We start from the raw sequence: 17022 nt of genomic DNA, 5'->3' as shown, positions 1-17022 counted from the left end.
AGCTTCTTCAACCCCTTACAATATATGAGATCTTATATTCTTCTGGTCAAATCTAATATACATAAGATGCTGTGATTCAACCATACTAAACGAATCAACAATAAATTGTTGAAATAACCTTCTAGACTTGAGTATTGTCCCAAACTCATTTTCTCATTCTTGGATTCGAAAACAAATAAATTCTCGTAGAGAAACTCTTTATTTTTTTGGTATATTTTCTCTACTTCTAACACAACGGTATGGTATATATTCCTGGTATCCATCTTCACCATACAGGAATAGCAAAGGATATTACAACGGCCAATACAACGTATGTGTCTCATGAATGCGTTTTAAGTCTCCATTCCTCCACTGAACAATAATATCACGTGCAGTATCCGATCCATCAAAATCCCCAATAATAAGACCAGCAATTTCAGAAACTGTGGGCTCATTATACACTCAAGGGTCTGCTGCTCGATGTCTAAACAAACAAATGGAAAAAAGCCTCAGTAGGACGTTGCTAATAGAACTCTTTCGCCATTCAAAAAGATTTTGCAACGACATTATTCTCATCAAGTATCTTTAATAAATCTTCAATTAATGTTGAATCCAAAGAACCCATACGACTGTTAAAGGTACATATAAAAACAACTGTCAAGTAGAAACATATAAAAACTAATGAAAAACAAATATGAAAATACAACAATTAGGATTTCGTCAACCATACTCATACCATACCAAAAAATTTCCTCTCTATTTGCCAGCTCATTCTCAGTGTCAAAAATATACAACTGAGCAAATTTCGGTTACTGCCCAGGCACGGGGAGTAAACTACCAATTTTATGGTAATTCTGGCTACAGAGAATAAACTGCGGTGGACCTGATCCATTACTAAAAGACGTGTCAACCCTTCCACCAATAGAAGTAAAACAAAACAAATTATTATATGCCCGAATGTTCTTAAAAAAATGTTTACTCCTTGGATCATTTTCACTCAAAAGCGAAACCAACAATTCAGGTGGCTCCTTCAATAGTGGCAATTGCACTTTTCTTTTAAGGCAACACATTGAAAATACTGGTTGACTAACTTTAGATTCTCTGATAACACGTTCATCATACCAAAAGTCCGCACCACACCATGTGCAAGTGTAATTACAATCACTATGGTCCAAGTATCATATTTATAAAATAATGAACATCAATGTTCTATTATATGTTGAAAGAAAAAAATCTACCGATTAACAGAGAGAAGAAAAAAAAAGTATTGGCATTATTTACTAAGACCAAATACAAACATTTCGTCTCACTTGATGCAAACAATACATGGTCATTAATATCAATAAAGCTTGTGAAGACATCATGGAGGATATCATGCATAACACCTTCATCTAACAAAGAATATTTATGTAATCATAAAAAATAGCTTAAAGAATATAATAATATCAATACTCATTTATTATAAACAACTATTTATAACAACATATTGAAAATACTTGCTTACACATATGTATATGCCTTCATTAGTATATATTGATCCAACACAAGATAGAATACTCTGAGATAAAAAGGCCAGTTGAGCTATATAAGAAAAATATAGAAAGAAAAATAAAAAAATATGTGAGATACCCTAAATAAGTAATACATCATTTGTTAAAGAAACACTAATTGACAAAAGAATCAAACTAACCATTTCTTATCCCAAGTGTCTCATCTTTTTTCCTCTTCATTGCTAATTTTCTTCTCTTTCTAGCATCTTTAGATGATTCACTCAGTATTATTTGGTAAAAAATAACACAAGGAACAATAAGTAAATGGAATGTCCAAACCAAATAAAAAAAAACCTTTGGTTTTATATGAAAGAGAAATACACTACCATAGTTGAATAGAGCATTTTAGCAAGTAGACCTCTTTGCCTAATAGCAATTATAGTCTACCTATTTTAATTAAAAAAAATTCTACTTTAGGAGCATGACATGTGATGGATGAAAAAGAATGTACTTTTTTAATACCTAAGCTACATTAACCATTCTAGGCAAAATGCATCCATAAAATCCATCAAATAAAAGAAATAACCAAAAGATCACTTCCAACTTGTGATGGATAAAAAAGAATGAACCCTTTTTAATACATAAGCTACATTAACCATTCTAGACAAAATACACCTAAGAAATCCACCAAACAAAAGAAATGGCCAAAAGATCACTTCCAACCTGTTCAATATAGATATATCAAGAAAGTACAAATCAATTTAACAACACATGAATATTCAGTTATCTAAATACCATAAAGCATTCACTTGGAAAAACCACATAAATTAAGGAATAAACTAAATTGTCGAAGGAGAGATTTTTATATCATTAAAGACCTACTGCATTTTATTGAATTTCAAAGAAATAAGTACAAACATAAAGGGCTAAATAGCTAATTTGCCTAGTGGCTAATGATATTGTGTCCACACCCTAGCACTTAATCTATTACATGAGAAAGATGCCCAAAAAACAATCCAAACAACTTATACAAAATATGAAAACACACAAATATTCTCATACACTAGAATCCAATGCATCAAATGCTATTACATGGACACAACCAAAATACCTAATGTCCTAGATTAGTCCTAATCAGTAGCTCTAGTTAACTGCCATGGGCAGCCACCTCAATTAACCCCATGTCCAGAGGAGCCATCATTCCCCGAGCCACGAGACTCATCAGCTTCATCAAATTGCAGCCTCAAGGATCTTCTCAACCTCTTCAACAAAGGTTTCACATCTATCTTAGCATCAACACAGCCTCGATTAACGTCATCCACATACTCTTAGTGTAAACAATTGCATGAAAATATAAACCTAATTAGAGGGATAATTAATGAGTTCTAGTCAAAGGAACTTGATTATAAAATTAAGCGCTCAGTCAAAAAAAAAATTGGCAACACTACTCACCTCTTCACTTTCATCAACTTCATCACATGAATTTTCAGAACTATCCACTTCATTAAACTTATCCACCACAGCATCAGCAGACTTTCTCTTGAGGAGAGGACACTATTAAATGACACAACATATTATGTTCGATTTAAACACAACTCAAAAAAGAGTGAAAAGTAATACAGAAAAAATAATAGAAGAAACTGCAATCATGGAACCTTAGCATCTTCATCAGCTCCCAAGTCAACAACACTTGATTTTGGTTGGGTACATTGAGGCGAACCAGCAAAGAGCTCGGAGCAGCTGGAAAGAGTCAATCCCAAATTCGATGATTTGGTAACCTTAGAGGGTTCCCCAAATGATCCCTCTCCTTTTGGTTCAAACCCAGCCTTGGATAATACAAAGCACATCCGATATAAGACATGAATAAAGGTGGAACAACCAAAAAATGAAAAATTAAGGAAAGAATTTATTTAAAAGAACCAATAGGTGCGAATTCTGTTTTATACCTTTTCAGGACTCAAATCTGAACCAGAGAGCTCAAACATTCCAAGTATTGCAGCATCATCACAAACACGCCTCACTAGATAAGTCCCTTTGAATTACTCTATCCCAACAGGCCTACTAAGAACCTTGAACAGCATAGTTTTTCCAACAATCTCTTGGAATATAGGAGGAGACTGTGTGCCAAACACAACCTACAAACAATATAAAACAGACACAACAAAAAAAATAAATCGGTAGAAACCGGAGGATAAGAAAACTCTTTAACAATAAAATCAGCGAATAAAAAGAATATAGCATTCGAGCGACTTACATCAACATCCTTAAGATGTTGTTCAAATAGCTGGGCACAAGTCTTATTCAGTAGGGTAACTTGCCTCACGATCAAAGAGGACAAAAATAGAAACACCAGTGGAATCCTCAACTAACACCTTCACTCTAAACCTGGATTTTTTTAAGATGCACATAAATACTGGCCTAAGGTTAACAACTACACAGAAATAATTCACTATTCAACAAAGCACAAAGGAAGCATTGTAAAATATTTATACCTAGGAGTCACATTTGTAACATGGATGTTGCAAAATTGACAAAAATAAATCCCAGATTCTGCCTGAACACCTCTGCCACACACGCAAGCAAAGTACCACCAAGGACTATCCTCAACTATTTCAGCTATCTTCGCTAGTACAACAAAGGTTCCAGCCTAAAAATATAAGACCAGGTCTATAAATGTTAAGACATTATAACCAAAGATAGTTGTAATACAAACTAAAACTGAAAAACTAAAATAAATACTAACAGCATAGTATTTTCAAGTACAAAGGAGGACAAAAGCATTAATATCGTTCCAAAACAAAGCAGTATTTATTAAGGAATAGAAAAAGAAATTTTAACACAAATTATCAAGAGTAAACATGATAAAAAAAATTAAACTGGTTCCAACCCGGTTGTTATCATCAAGCGACTTCACAGTACACCTAGGTGTGAGCTTCATAAAATCTTCTTCTATTCAGATATTTTTTCCAGATCCAACAATGCCAATGGGTTGGGATGCACTAACTCCATGAGGAATAGAACTGTTAACAAATACAGCACCAACTTAAATAAATAAACAATGACAGCAACAACAACAAAAAACACAACAAAAACTACATGTACAAAAATACCTTTTCCGAAAAGCTGCCACCTCTGGGATGTCAAGATTAAATCCAAGATTCGATGCAAACATAACATTCTGAAGTCCAACTCTACCTAAAAAAATATATATATACATTGGTTACAGGAATATAGTGGTAAAACCAAGTGAACTTGGATAACTGACACACCTGAAATGAAATTTACATGATACAAACCTCTAAAAACCTTAACTTTGGCAAGCTGTAAAACCACAACTGGCTGTTCAGCATACCCAAAAGACAGAAATCGATTAATTTCGTCAACATATTCACCAAATAAGGCACACCGAATCTTGTGACTGAAAATGACCAACAAAATCAACTACACTATTAGAAAGTTGACTATAGAAACACACCAAAAACAAAAAAGAATCCCAAAAAGAGTAAGGGGTAGAAATTAAAGAACGCTAACTCATTTTCAGCAAGTTCTATCACAGCCATCTTCATCTTCTTTCCATCTTTATCATATTCTTTCTCTTCCGACACAGAGACCAACAGACCCACCACATCTCAAATAAACATTAAAAAAACTATTAGAAAATAATGATGGTGCGCGAAATTGTGAACAATACTTTTTCACAACTCAAATAATCCCCGGTAATGGCTCCAAGAACTTGGTGCGCCTAATACCATGGCATTACACAACTTCGCACAACTAACCAGCAAGTGTACTGGGTCGTCCAAGTAATAAAACCTTACGTGAGTAAGGGTCGATCCCACGGAGATTGTTAGTATTGAAGCAAGCTATGGTCATCTTGTAAATCTTAGTCAGGCAGACTCAAATGTATATGATGATGATAAACGAAAATAACATAAAAGGTAAAGATAGAGATACTTATGTATATCATTGGTGTATGAGCTTCAGACAAGTGTATGAAGATGCCTTCCCTTCCGTCTCTCTGCTTTCCTACAGTCTTCATCCAATCCTTCTTACTCCTTTCCATGGCAAACTTGTGTAGGGTCTCACTGTTGTCAGCAGCTACCTCCCATCCGCGCAGTGAAAGCTAATGCAGAGCACTCTGTCACAGTGCCGCCAATCACCGGTTTGGTTCCCTCCCCTACCGGAATAGAATCACTCTTTTGCGTCTGTCACTAACGCCCAGTAGGTTACAGGTTTGAAGCACGTCACAGTCATTCAGTCATTGAATCCTACTCAGAACACCACAGACAAGGTTAGACCTTCCGGATTCTCTTGAATGCCGCCATCAGTTCTTGCCTATACCACGAAGACTCTGATCTCATGGAATGACTGGCTCGTTTGTCAGACGAGCACTCGGTTGTCAGGCGATCAACCATGCATCATGCAATCAGAAATCCAAGAGATATTCACTAAAGCCTTGAATGCTTGTAGAACAAGAATGGTTGTCAGTCATCTTGTTCATAGGTTGAAGAACAAGTGATATCTTAGATAAAGAACAAGCGGAGTTGAATGGAAGAACAATAGTAATTGCATTAATACTCGAGGTACAGCAGAGCTCCACACCCTTAATCTATGGTGTGTAGAAACTCCACCGTTGAAAATACATAAGAACAAAGGTTAGGCATGGCCGAATGGCCAGCCTCCCAAAGGTCTAAGATAGCATAGAACAAAGATAGCTACTCAGATGTCGTCTCTAGACTCTCTCATACAATAGTAAAAGGTCCTACTTATAGAAAACTATTACATAGATGAGTAAATGACATAAAAATCCACTTCCGGGCCCACTTGGTGTGTGCTTGGGCTGAGCAATCAAGGAAATTCGTGTAGAGACGTTTTCTGGAGTTAAACGCCAGCTCCCATGCCAGTTTGGGCGTTTAACTCCAACTTTTAATCCTGTTCCGGCGTTTAACGCTGGAATTTCTGAGGCCGGATTGCTTCGCGGGTTTGGGCCATCAAATCTTGGATAAAGTATGGACTATTATATATTGCTGGAAAGCCCTGGATGTCTACTTTCCAACGCCGTTGAGAGCGCGCCAATTGGGCTTCTGTAGCTCCAGAAAATCCACTTCGAGTGCAGGGAGGTCAGAATCCAACAGCATCTGCAGTCCTTTTTGGTCTCTGAATCAGATTTTGCTCAAGTCCCTCAATTTCAGCCAGAAAATACCTGAAATCACAGAAAAACACACAAACTCATAGTAAAGTCCAGAAAAATGAATTTTAAATAAAAACTAATAAAAATATACTAAATCTAACTAAAAGATATCAAAAACATACTAAAAACAATGCCAAAAAGTATACAAATTATCCGCTCATCACAACACCAAACTTAAATTGTTGCTTGTCCTCAAGCAACTGAAAATCAAATAAGATAAAAAGAAGAGAATATGCAATGAATTCCAAAAACATCTGTGAAGATCAGTATTAATTAGATGAGCGGGGCTTTTAACTTTTTGCTTCTGAACAGTTTTGGCATCTCAATCTCTCCTTTGAAATCCAGAATGGTTGGCTTCTTTAGGAACTCAGAGTCCAGATAGTGTTAATGATTCTCCTAGTGAAGTATGATGATTCTTGAACATAGCTATTTATTGAGTCTTGGCTGTGGCCCAAAGCACTCTGTCTTCCAGTATTACCACCGGATACATACATGCCACAGACACATAATTGGGTGAACCTTTTCAGATTGTGACTCAGCTTTGCTAAAGTCCCCAATTAGAGGTGTCCAGGGTTCTTAAGCACACTCTTATTTACCTTGGATCACAACTCTTATTCTTTCTTTTTCTTTCTTTTTTTTTTTTTTTCGATTTTTTTTTCGATTTTTTTTTTTTTTTTGAATAGCTTTTTCTTGCTTCAAGAATCATTTTATTGATTTTTCAGATCCTCAGTAACATGTCTCCTTTTTCATCATTCTTTCAAGAGCCAACATTCATGAACCACAAATTCAAGATACATATGCACTGTTTAAGCATACATTCAGAGAACAAAAATATTGCCACCACATCAAAATAATTAAACTATTATAAAATTCAAAATTCATGCAATTCTTCCTTTTTCAATTAAGCACATTTTTATTCAAGAAAGGTGATGGATTCATAGGACATTCATAACTTTAAGGCATAGACACTAAGACACTAATGATCATAAGACACAAACATGGATAACATAAAGCATAGAATTCGAAAAACAGAGAGATAAAGAACAAGGAAATCAAGGAATGGGTCCACCTTAGTGATGGCGGCTCTTCCTTGCTTTTGAAGGTCCTATGGAGTGCTTGAGCTCCTCAATGTCTCTTCCTTGTCTTTGTTGCTCCTCCCTCATGATTCTTTGATCTTCTCTAATCTCATGAAGGATGATGGAGTGTTCTTGGTGCTCCACCCTTAGTTGTCCCATGTTGGAACTCAACTCTCCTAGGGAGGTGTTTAGTTGCTCCCAATAGTGGTGTGGAGGAAAGTGCATCCCTTGAGGTATCTCAGGGATCTCATGGTGAGAAGGCTCTCTTGTGTACTCCATCCTTTGTTTAGTGATGGGCTTGTCCTCATCAATGGGGGTGTCTCCCTCTATGTCAACTCCTACTGAATAACAGAGGTGACAAATGAGGTGAGGAAAGGCTAATCTTGCCAAAGTGGAGGTCTTGTCCGCCACTTTATAGAGTTCTTGAGCTATAACCTCATGAACTTCTATTTCTTCTCTAATCATGATACTATGGATCATGATGGCCCGGTCTATGGTCACTTCGGACCGGTTGCTAGTGGGAATGATTGAGCATTGTATGAACTCTAACCATCCTCTAGCCACGGGCTTGAGGTCATGCCTTCTCAATTGGACCGGCTTGCCTCTTGAGTCTTGCCTCCATTGTGCGCCCTCTTCACATATGACTGTGAGGACTTGGTCCAACCTTTGATCAAAGTTGACCCTTCTAGTGTAAGGATGCTCATCTCCTTGCATCATGGGCAAGTTGAACGCCATCCTCACACTCTCCGGACTGAAATCCAAGTATTTCCCCCGAACCATAGTAAGATAATTCTTTGGATTCGGGTTCACACTTTGGTCATGGTTCTTGGTGATCCATGCATTGGCATAGAACTCTTGAACCATCAAGATTCCGACTTGTTGAATGGGGTTGGTAAGTACTTCCCAACCTCTTCTTCGGATCTTATGGCGGATCTCCGGATATTCACCCTTTTTGAGTGAAAAAGGGACTTCGGGGATCACCTTCTTCAAGGCCACAACTTCATAGAAGTGGTCTTGATGCACCTTTGAGAGGAATCTATCCATCTCCCATGACTCGGAGGTGGAAGCCTTTGCCTTCCCTTTCCTCTTTTTAGAGGTTTCTCCGGCCTTGGATGCCATAATGGTTATGGAAAAACGAAAAAGCAACGCTTTTACCACACCAAACTTAAAATGTTTGCTCGTCCTCGAGCAAAAGAAGAAAGAAGGAAGTAGAAGAAGAAGAAATGAGGAAGAGGGAGATGGAGGTGTATTCGGCCAAAGGTGGAAGAAGTGGTGTTTAGGTTGTGTGGAAATGAAGGGTGTAAAGAGGGGTTTATATAGGAGAGAGGGGGATGAAAGTTCGGTCATTTGAGGGTGGGTTTTTGGGGAAGAGGTGTTGAGGTGATTGGTGAATGGGGGAAGAAGAGAGAGAGTGATGGTAGGGTCCTGTGGGGTCCACAGATCCTGTAGTGTCAAGGAAAAGGCATCCTTGCACCAATTGGCACCAAAATCCACGTTTTGGGCCAATTCTGGCGTTAAACGCCGGGCTGATGCCCATTCCTGGCGTTTAACGCCAGGTTTTATACCTTTACTGGCGTTTAACGCCAGTTTGGTGCCCCTTTCTGGCGTTAAACGCCCAGAAAGGTGCCAGACTGGGCGTTAAACGCCCATCTGCTAGGCTGACTGGCGTTTGAACGCCAGCAGCATCTTCCTCCAGGGTGTGCTGTTTTTCTTCCTGTTTTTCATTCTGTTTTTGCTTTTTTTCATTATTTTTATGACTTCTTATGATCATCAACCTACAAAAAAGATAAAATAACAAAAGAAAATAATTAATTATAAATCATTGGGTTGCCTCCCAACAAGCGCTTCTTTACTGTCACTAGCTTGACAGAGGTCTCTCATGGAGCCTCAGAAATGCTCAGAACCTTGTTGAAACCTCCCAACACCAAACTTAGAGTTTGAATGTGGGGTTTCAACACCAAACTTAGAGTTTGATTGTGGCCTCCCAACACCAAACTTAGAGTTTGACTGTGGGGGCTCTGTTTGGCTCTGTTTTGAGAGAAGCTCTTCATGCTTCTTCTCCATGATGATAGAGGGATATCCTTGGGCCTTAAACACCATGGATTCTTCATTCACTTGAATGATCAACTCTCCTCCATCAACATCAATCACAGCCTTTGCTGTGGCTAGGAATGGTCTGCCAAGGATGATGGATTCATCCATGCACTTCCCAGTCTCTAGGATTATGAAATCAGTAGGGATGTAATGGTCTTCAACCTTAACCAGAACATCCTCTACAAGTCCATAGGCTTGTTTTCTTGAGTTGTCTGCCATCTCTAGTGAGATTTTTGCAGCTTGCACCTCAAAGATCCCTAATTTCTCCATTACAGAGAGGGGCATGAGGTTCACACTTGACCCTAAGTCACACAAGGCCTTCTTGAAGGTCATGGTGCCTATGGTACAAGGTATAGAAAACTTCCCAGGATCCTGCCTCTTTTGAGGCAGTTTCTGCCTAGACAAGTTATCCAGTTCTTTGGTGAGCAAGGGAGGTTCATCTTCCCAAGTCTCATTTCCAAATAACTTGTCATTTAGCTCCATGATTGCTCCAAGGTATTTAGCAACTTGCTCTTCAGTGACATACTCATCCTCTTCAGAGGAAGAATACTCATCAGAGCTCATGAAAGGCAGTAGTAAGTCCAAGGGAATTTCTATGGTCTCAGTTTGAGCCTCAGATTCCCAAGGTTCCTCATTGGGGAACTCACTGGAGGCCAGTGCACGCCCATTGAGGTCTTCCTTAGTGGCGTTCGCTGCCTCTTCTTCCTCCCAGAATTCGGCCATATTGATGGCTTTGCACTCTCCTTTTGGATTTTCTTCAGTGTTACTTGGGAGAGTGCTTGGAGGAAGTTCAGTAATTTTCTTGCTCAGCTGACCCACTTGTCCTTCCAAGTTTCTAATGGAGGATCTTGTTTCATTCATGAAACTTTGAGTGGTCTTTATTAGATCAGAGACCATGGTTGCTAAGTCAGAATTATTCTGCTTAGAACTCTCTGTCTGTTGCTGAGAAGATGATGGAAAAGGCTTGCTATTGCTAAGCCTGTTTCTTCCACCATTATTATTGAAACCTTGTTGAGGTCTCTCTTGATTCTTCCATGAGAGGTTTGGGTGATTTCTCCATGAAGAATTATAGGTATTACCATAGGGTTCTCCTAGGTAATTCACCTCTTCTATGGAAGGGTTCTCAGGATCATAGGCTTCTTCCTCAGATGAAGCATCCTTAGTACTGTTTGGTGCATTTTGCATTCCAGACAGACTTTGAGAAATCAAATTGACTTGTTGAGTCAATATTTTGTTCTGAGCCAATATGGCATTCAGAGCATCAATCTCAAGAACTCCTTTCTTCTGACCAGTCCCATTGTTCACAGGATTCCTCTCAGAAGTGTACATGAATTGGTTATTTGCAACCATTTCAATCAGTTCTTGAGCTTCTGCAGGCGTCTTCTTCAAATGAAGAGATCCTCCTGCAGAGCTATCCAAAGACATCTTGGATAGTTCAGAGAGACCATCATAGAAAATACCTATGATGCTCCATTCAGAAAGCATGTCAGATGGACATCTTCTGATTAATTGTTTGTATCTTTCCCAAGCTTCATAGAGGGATTCTCCATCCTTCTGTCTGAAGGTTTGGACTTCCACTCTAAGCTTACTCCATCTTTGTGGAGGAAAGAACTTTGCCAAGAAGGCATTGACTAGCTTTTCCCAAGAGTCCAGGCTTTCTTTAGGTTGAGAGTCCAACCATATTCTAGCTCTGTCTCTTACAGCAAAAGGGAATAGCATCAGCCTATAGACCTCAGGGTTAACCCCATTAGTCTTGACTGTGTCACAGATTTGCAAGAACTCAGCTAAAAACTGATGAGGATCTTCCATTGGAAGTCCATGGAACTTTGCAATTCTGTTGCATTAGAGAAACTAATTGAGGCTTTAGCTCAAAGTTGTTTGCTCCAATGGCAGGGATAGAGATGCTTCTCCCATAGAAATCAGGAGTAGGTGCAGTAAAGTCACCAAGCACCTTCCTTGCATTGTTGGCATTGTTGTTGTTTTCGGCTGCCATGTCTTCTCCCTTGAAGAATTCGGTCAAGCCCTCTAAAGAGAGTTGTGCTTTGGCTTCTCTTAGCTTTCTCTTCAAGGTCCTTTCAGGTTCAGGATCAGCTTCAACAAGAATGCCTTTGTCTCTGCTTCTGCTCATAAGAAATAGAAAAAGAAGAAGAGAATGTGGAATCCTCTATGTCACAGTATAGAGATTCCTTGAAATGTCAGAGGAAAAGAGAAATAGTAAGAAGAAGGAGAAGGAGAATTCGAATTTTAATAGATAAAATTCGAATTGTGCATTTAGAAGGAGTAGTACTCCATAAATAGAAGGATGTGGGAAGGAGGGAAGAGAATTTTCGAAAATTCAATTAAAAAATTTGAAAACATTTTGAAAAATGTTAATTGATTTTCGAAAAATCAAAGTGGAAAAGAGATAAAGTGATTTTTGAAAAAGATTTTGAAATTAGAATTTAAAAAGATTTGATTGAGAACTATTTTGAAAAAGATGTGGTTAAAAAGATTTAATTGAAAAGTTATGGGTTTAAAAAGATGTGATTGAGAAGATATGATTTGAAAACATTTTTAAAAGATATGATTTGAAAACAATTTGAAAAGATATGATTTTGAAAATTGATGACTTGCCTAACAAGAAAAGATATGATTGAAACATTTAAACCTCTCTCAACAGAAAAGGCAACAATCTTGTGATGTTCAATCAAATCATTAATTGTTGGTAAGTATCTTTTTAAAAGGAAAGAAATTGAATTTGAAAACATTTGATTGAAAAGACTTGATTTGAAAAAGATTTGATTTGAAAAACTAAGAAAAATTGATTTTGAAAACAAAATCTTCCCCCTGGCACCATCCTGGCGTTAAACGCCCAGAATGGTATACATTCTGGCGTTTAACGCCCAAAATGCACCCCTTTTGGGCGTTAAACGCCCAACCAGGTGCCCTGGCTGGCGTTTAAACGCCAGTCTGCCTTCTTCACTGGGCATTTTTGAATGCTCAGCTTTTTCTGTATAATTCCTCTGCAGTTGGTTCTGAATCTTCAATTCCTTGTATCATTGACTTGAAAAGACTCAAATTAAAAATATTTTTTTGGATTTTTCTATTAATCAAAGTGCAACAAGAATCAAATAACAATGCATGCAAGACACCAAACTTAGCAGTTTGTGCACTACTGACACTAACAATATGAGAATGCATATGAGACACACAAAATACTTCAAGTCAATAGAATTCAAAGATCAAAACAAGAAATATATGCATGAATTCGAAAATTATAACAAAAACATGCATTTGACACTAAACTTAAGATGAGACTCTAGACTCAAACAAGAAACATAAAATCTTTTTGGTTTTTTTTTTTTTTTTGGTTTTATAAATTTTTTTGTGTTTTTCGAAAATTAAGTGGAAAAAGGCATCAAAATTCTTAATGAGAATTCCAGGAATCAGTGCAATGCTAGTCTAAGACTCCGGTCCAGGAATTAGACATGGCTTCACAGCCAGCCAAGCTTCCAAGGAAAGCTTCGGTCCAAAACACTAGACATGACCAAAGGTCAGCCAAATCTTAGCAAATCACTGCTCCAAGAGCAAGATTGATACGAAATCAACAAGCTCTTGTGGTGATAAGTTGAAACCTCGGTCCAATCAGATTAGACATGGCTTCTCAGCCAGCCAGATTTCAACAAATCATCATGAAACTCTAGAATTCACCTTCAAGAATTTCGAAAAAAATACCTAATCTAAGCAACAAGATGAACCGTCAGTTGTCCAGCCTAAACAATCCCGGGCAATAACACCAAGAACTTGATGTTGTTGCCGGATCTTGGCATCTGATGTTACCACAAGCTTGCTCAAAACATGAACAATCCCCGGCAACGGCGCCAAAAACTTGGTGCGCGAAATTGTGAACAATACTTTTTCACAACTCAAATAATCCCCGGTAATGGCTCCAAGAACTTGGTGCGCCTAATACCATGGCATTACACAACTTCGCACAACTAACCAGCAAGTGTACTGGGTTGTCCAAGTAATAAAACCTTACGTGAGTAAGGGTCGATCCCACGGAGATTGTTAGTATTGAAGCAAGCTATGGTCATCTTGTAAATCTTAGTCAGGCAGACTCAAATGTATATGATGATGATAAACGAAAATAACATAAAAGGTAAAGATAGAGATACTTATGTATATCATTGGTGTATGAGCTTCAGACAAGTGTATGAAGATGCCTTCCCTTCCGTCTCTCTGCTTTCCTACAGTCTTCATCCAATCCTTCTTACTCCTTTCCATGGCAAACTTGTGTAGGGTCTCACTGTTGTCAGCAGCTACCTCCCATCCGCGCAGTGAAAGCTAATGCAGAGCACTCTGTCACAGTGCCGCCAATCACCGGTTTGGTTCCCTCCCCTACCGGAATAGAATCACTCTTTTGCGTCTGTCACTAACGCCCAGTAGGTTACAGGTTTGAAGCACGTCACAGTCATTCAGTCATTGAATCCTACTCAGAACACCACAGACAAGGTTAGACCTTCCGGATTCTCTTGAATGCCGCCATCAGTTCTTGCCTATACCACGAAGACTCTGATCTCATGGAATGGCTGGCTCGTTTGTCAGACGAGCACTCGGTTGTCAGGCGATCAACCATGCATCATGCAATCAGAAATCCAAGAGATATTCACTAAAGCCTTGAATGCTTGTAGAACAAGAATGGTTGTCAGTCATCTTGTTCATAGGTTGAAGAACAAGTGATATCTTAGATAAAGAACAAGCGGAGTTGAATGGAAGAACAATAGTAATTGCATTAATACTCGAGGTACAGCAGAGCTCCACACCCTTAATCTATGGTGTGTAGAAACTCCACCGTTGAAAATACATAAGAACAAAGGTTAGGCATGGCCGAATGGCCAGCCTCCCAAAGGTCTAAGATAGCATAGAACAAAGATAGCTACTCAGATGTCATCTCTAGACTCTCTCATACAATAGTAAAAGGTCCTACTTATAGAAAACTATTACATAGATGAGTAAATGACATAAAAATCCACTTCCGGGCCCACTTGGTGTGTGCTTGGGCTGAGCAATCAAGGAAATTCGTGTAGAGACGTTTTCTGGAGTTAAACGCCAGCTCCCATGCCAGTTTGGGCGTTTAACTCCAACTTTTAATCCTGTTCCGGCGTTTAACGCTGGAATTTCTGAGGCCGGATTGCTTCGCGGGTTTGGGCCATCAAATCTTGGATAAAGTATGGACTATTATATATTGCTGGAAAGCCCTGGATGTCTACTTTCCAACGCCGTTGAGAGCGCGCCAATTGGGCTTCTGTAGCTCCAGAAAATCCACTTCGAGTGCAGGGAGGTCAGAATCCAACAGCATCTGCAGTCCTTTTTGGTCTCTGAATCAGATTTTTGCTCAAGTCCCTCAATTTCAGCCAGAAAATACCTGAAATCACAGAAAAACACACAAACTCATAGTAAAGTCCAGAAAAATGAATTTTAAATAAAAACTAATAAAAATATACTAAAATCTAACTAAAAGATATCAAAAACATACTAAAAACAATGCCAAAAAGTATACAAATTATCCGCTCATCAAATGACAACAAAGCAACATTCTACAAATCACAAAGAAACAAGACTGCAATCATTTCAGACAAAAAAAAGTATGAGCAAATAGCACAACATACCAACTAAAAAATCGGAATCCTCTTTGATTTCGAAAAGTTCAGTGAATGGAGAGATTGTAAGAGCAGATTTTGGAATAAAATCGCAGATATCATCCCTAACAGTGGTCCTGAACTGGAAAATCAACTTAAACTGATGCCTAGTGGCCCTATAAGATCCTTGGTTTGGCACAACAGAGAAGAGCTTCATTACATATACTCGACCCTCGGAGAGAATTTGTTTGAACTTGTAAATCATAGTCTTCTGAACAGTAGCTTGTATCTTGCACCCCTACCAATCAACATAAATTATACTAAAAATCTGATAAATGACAAATCAAATACAAAGAAAAACAAATTTAAATGAAACACAATTTCAGACCTCGATATAAAAAAGCCAAGGAGAAACACATCTAAATACAAAAAACAAACAACCAAAAAATTTTAATAGATTTAGACCACTATAACTCACAGATTCATCAACCAAAATCATTTCCATGGAGTTTGGGACAAGCTGACCAGTGAAAGTAGGAACAGTCCAAAGCCTAATCACCCTAACTTTGAGGTTCCATGCTTCCTTCTCAGGATTAATCTTATTAACCATATCCAAGGCAATTGTCATATTGAAATGCAATTACAGAGATGAAAGAGAAAACAGATTTCAGTCAATCAAACAACAACTAAGAAACACATACAACAGCAACATGAATGTGAGAAAAATCTGTTATGATCAATGGGTTCTGCCTTTATTTATAAACACAAATCAATTGAGTAATTTGAATTTCGAAATCCATAGAACCCTTATTTTGGGAGGGAAAAAAAGAAGCAAGATAGACATTTAAAAGATATTGGTGTTGATTGATCAATCGAAAGATATTTGCGGGCCCCACTAAATAATCCTATATATAGGACCTAAGCCAACAACAATTGATACACAAAAAAGGTGTATAAATGGTAAGCTATATTAACCCTAAGTTATCTTCTATATAAATTGTAAGTTAATAGGAAAAGAGAAGATGGGATGAGAAGAGGATGAGAGAGAAGAAAGAGATAACAAAGACAACATGAGGTAACACTAGAGAAAAAGGAGAACTAGAGAAAAGGGAGAACTAAAAATAAAAAGAAAACCTATGCATAGATTTAGGAGTGGTAGACTTAGATGATGACACCTTTTAGTATAGATATCATTATTTGATTAGGCTTCCTATATAATTATATTTCTAATGGCAAATATATCATATTCCCAATGAAAATACACACAAGATAATTATCTATCTATGTAATGAAATACCAAAAACAAAGTGGATATCAATAAAGTTCAAAAATTGACCTCAAAAGAAAAAAAAATATATACATTTAAAAGGGTGAAAGAAAAAATATATTTCAGTTAATAAAGCAAACTCTGTAAAAAAGTAATACAATAGGCCAAAGAAATGTGAAAAAATATGAATCAACAAATGGGTTATGGCTTTATGTATAAACATATATCAATTAAGAGATTTGAATTTTGAAATACATAGAATCTTTACTCTGGGGGTGGGGAAGAAGTAAGTAACATGAAAATT

At 37.7% G+C, this 17022-nt stretch overlaps 1 protein-coding gene and 1 non-coding gene across 2 annotated transcripts; one reads left to right on the top strand and one right to left on the bottom strand.

The window, feature by feature from the left end:
• Nucleotides 1-2638: 2638 nt before the first annotated feature.
• On the bottom strand, nucleotides 2639-16079 carry LOC130940008 (uncharacterized). The gene is made up of 12 exons (XM_057868065.1): nucleotides 15930-16079; nucleotides 15482-15749; nucleotides 5001-5097; nucleotides 4766-4887; nucleotides 4580-4664; nucleotides 4474-4489; nucleotides 3962-4116; nucleotides 3788-3854; nucleotides 3539-3604; nucleotides 3125-3295; nucleotides 2922-3023; nucleotides 2639-2794 (listed from the first exon to the last, which is right to left on the bottom strand). Exons 1-12 carry the CDS (start codon nucleotides 16077-16079, stop codon nucleotides 2639-2641), a joined length of 1455 nt encoding a protein of 484 aa, XP_057724048.1.
• Nucleotides 11314-11417, top strand: LOC130942397 (small nucleolar RNA R71). Its single transcript, XR_009070968.1, has one exon. It is a non-coding gene; the product is annotated as a small nucleolar RNA R71 (small nucleolar RNA).
• Nucleotides 16080-17022: the final 943 nt, after the last annotated feature.

Source organism: Arachis stenosperma, chromosome 7, assembly GCF_014773155.1.
Source record: "Arachis stenosperma cultivar V10309 chromosome 7, arast.V10309.gnm1.PFL2, whole genome shotgun sequence".
Lineage (NCBI taxonomy): Eukaryota > Viridiplantae > Streptophyta > Magnoliopsida > Fabales > Fabaceae > Arachis > Arachis stenosperma.
The sequence above is the reverse complement of the archived record's forward strand: the minus strand, read 5'-3'. Positions and strand labels throughout refer to the sequence as shown.

Bases quoted from the DNA above. Each gene is read 5' to 3' on its own strand.
- LOC130940008 (XM_057868065.1), bottom strand. From the start codon at position 16,079: ATGACAATTGCCTTGGATATGGTTAATAAGATTAATCCTGAGAAGGAA. The intron at 5,098-15,481 runs GTATGTTGTGCT...TGTTTATTTGAG, and splicing joins GGATTCCGATTTTTTAGTTG to ATGTGGTGGGTCTGTTGGTC. The intron at 3,855-3,961 runs GTATAAATATTT...AAAAAAATCCAG, and splicing joins GTTACAAATGTGACTCCTAG to GTTTAGAGTGAAGGTGTTAG.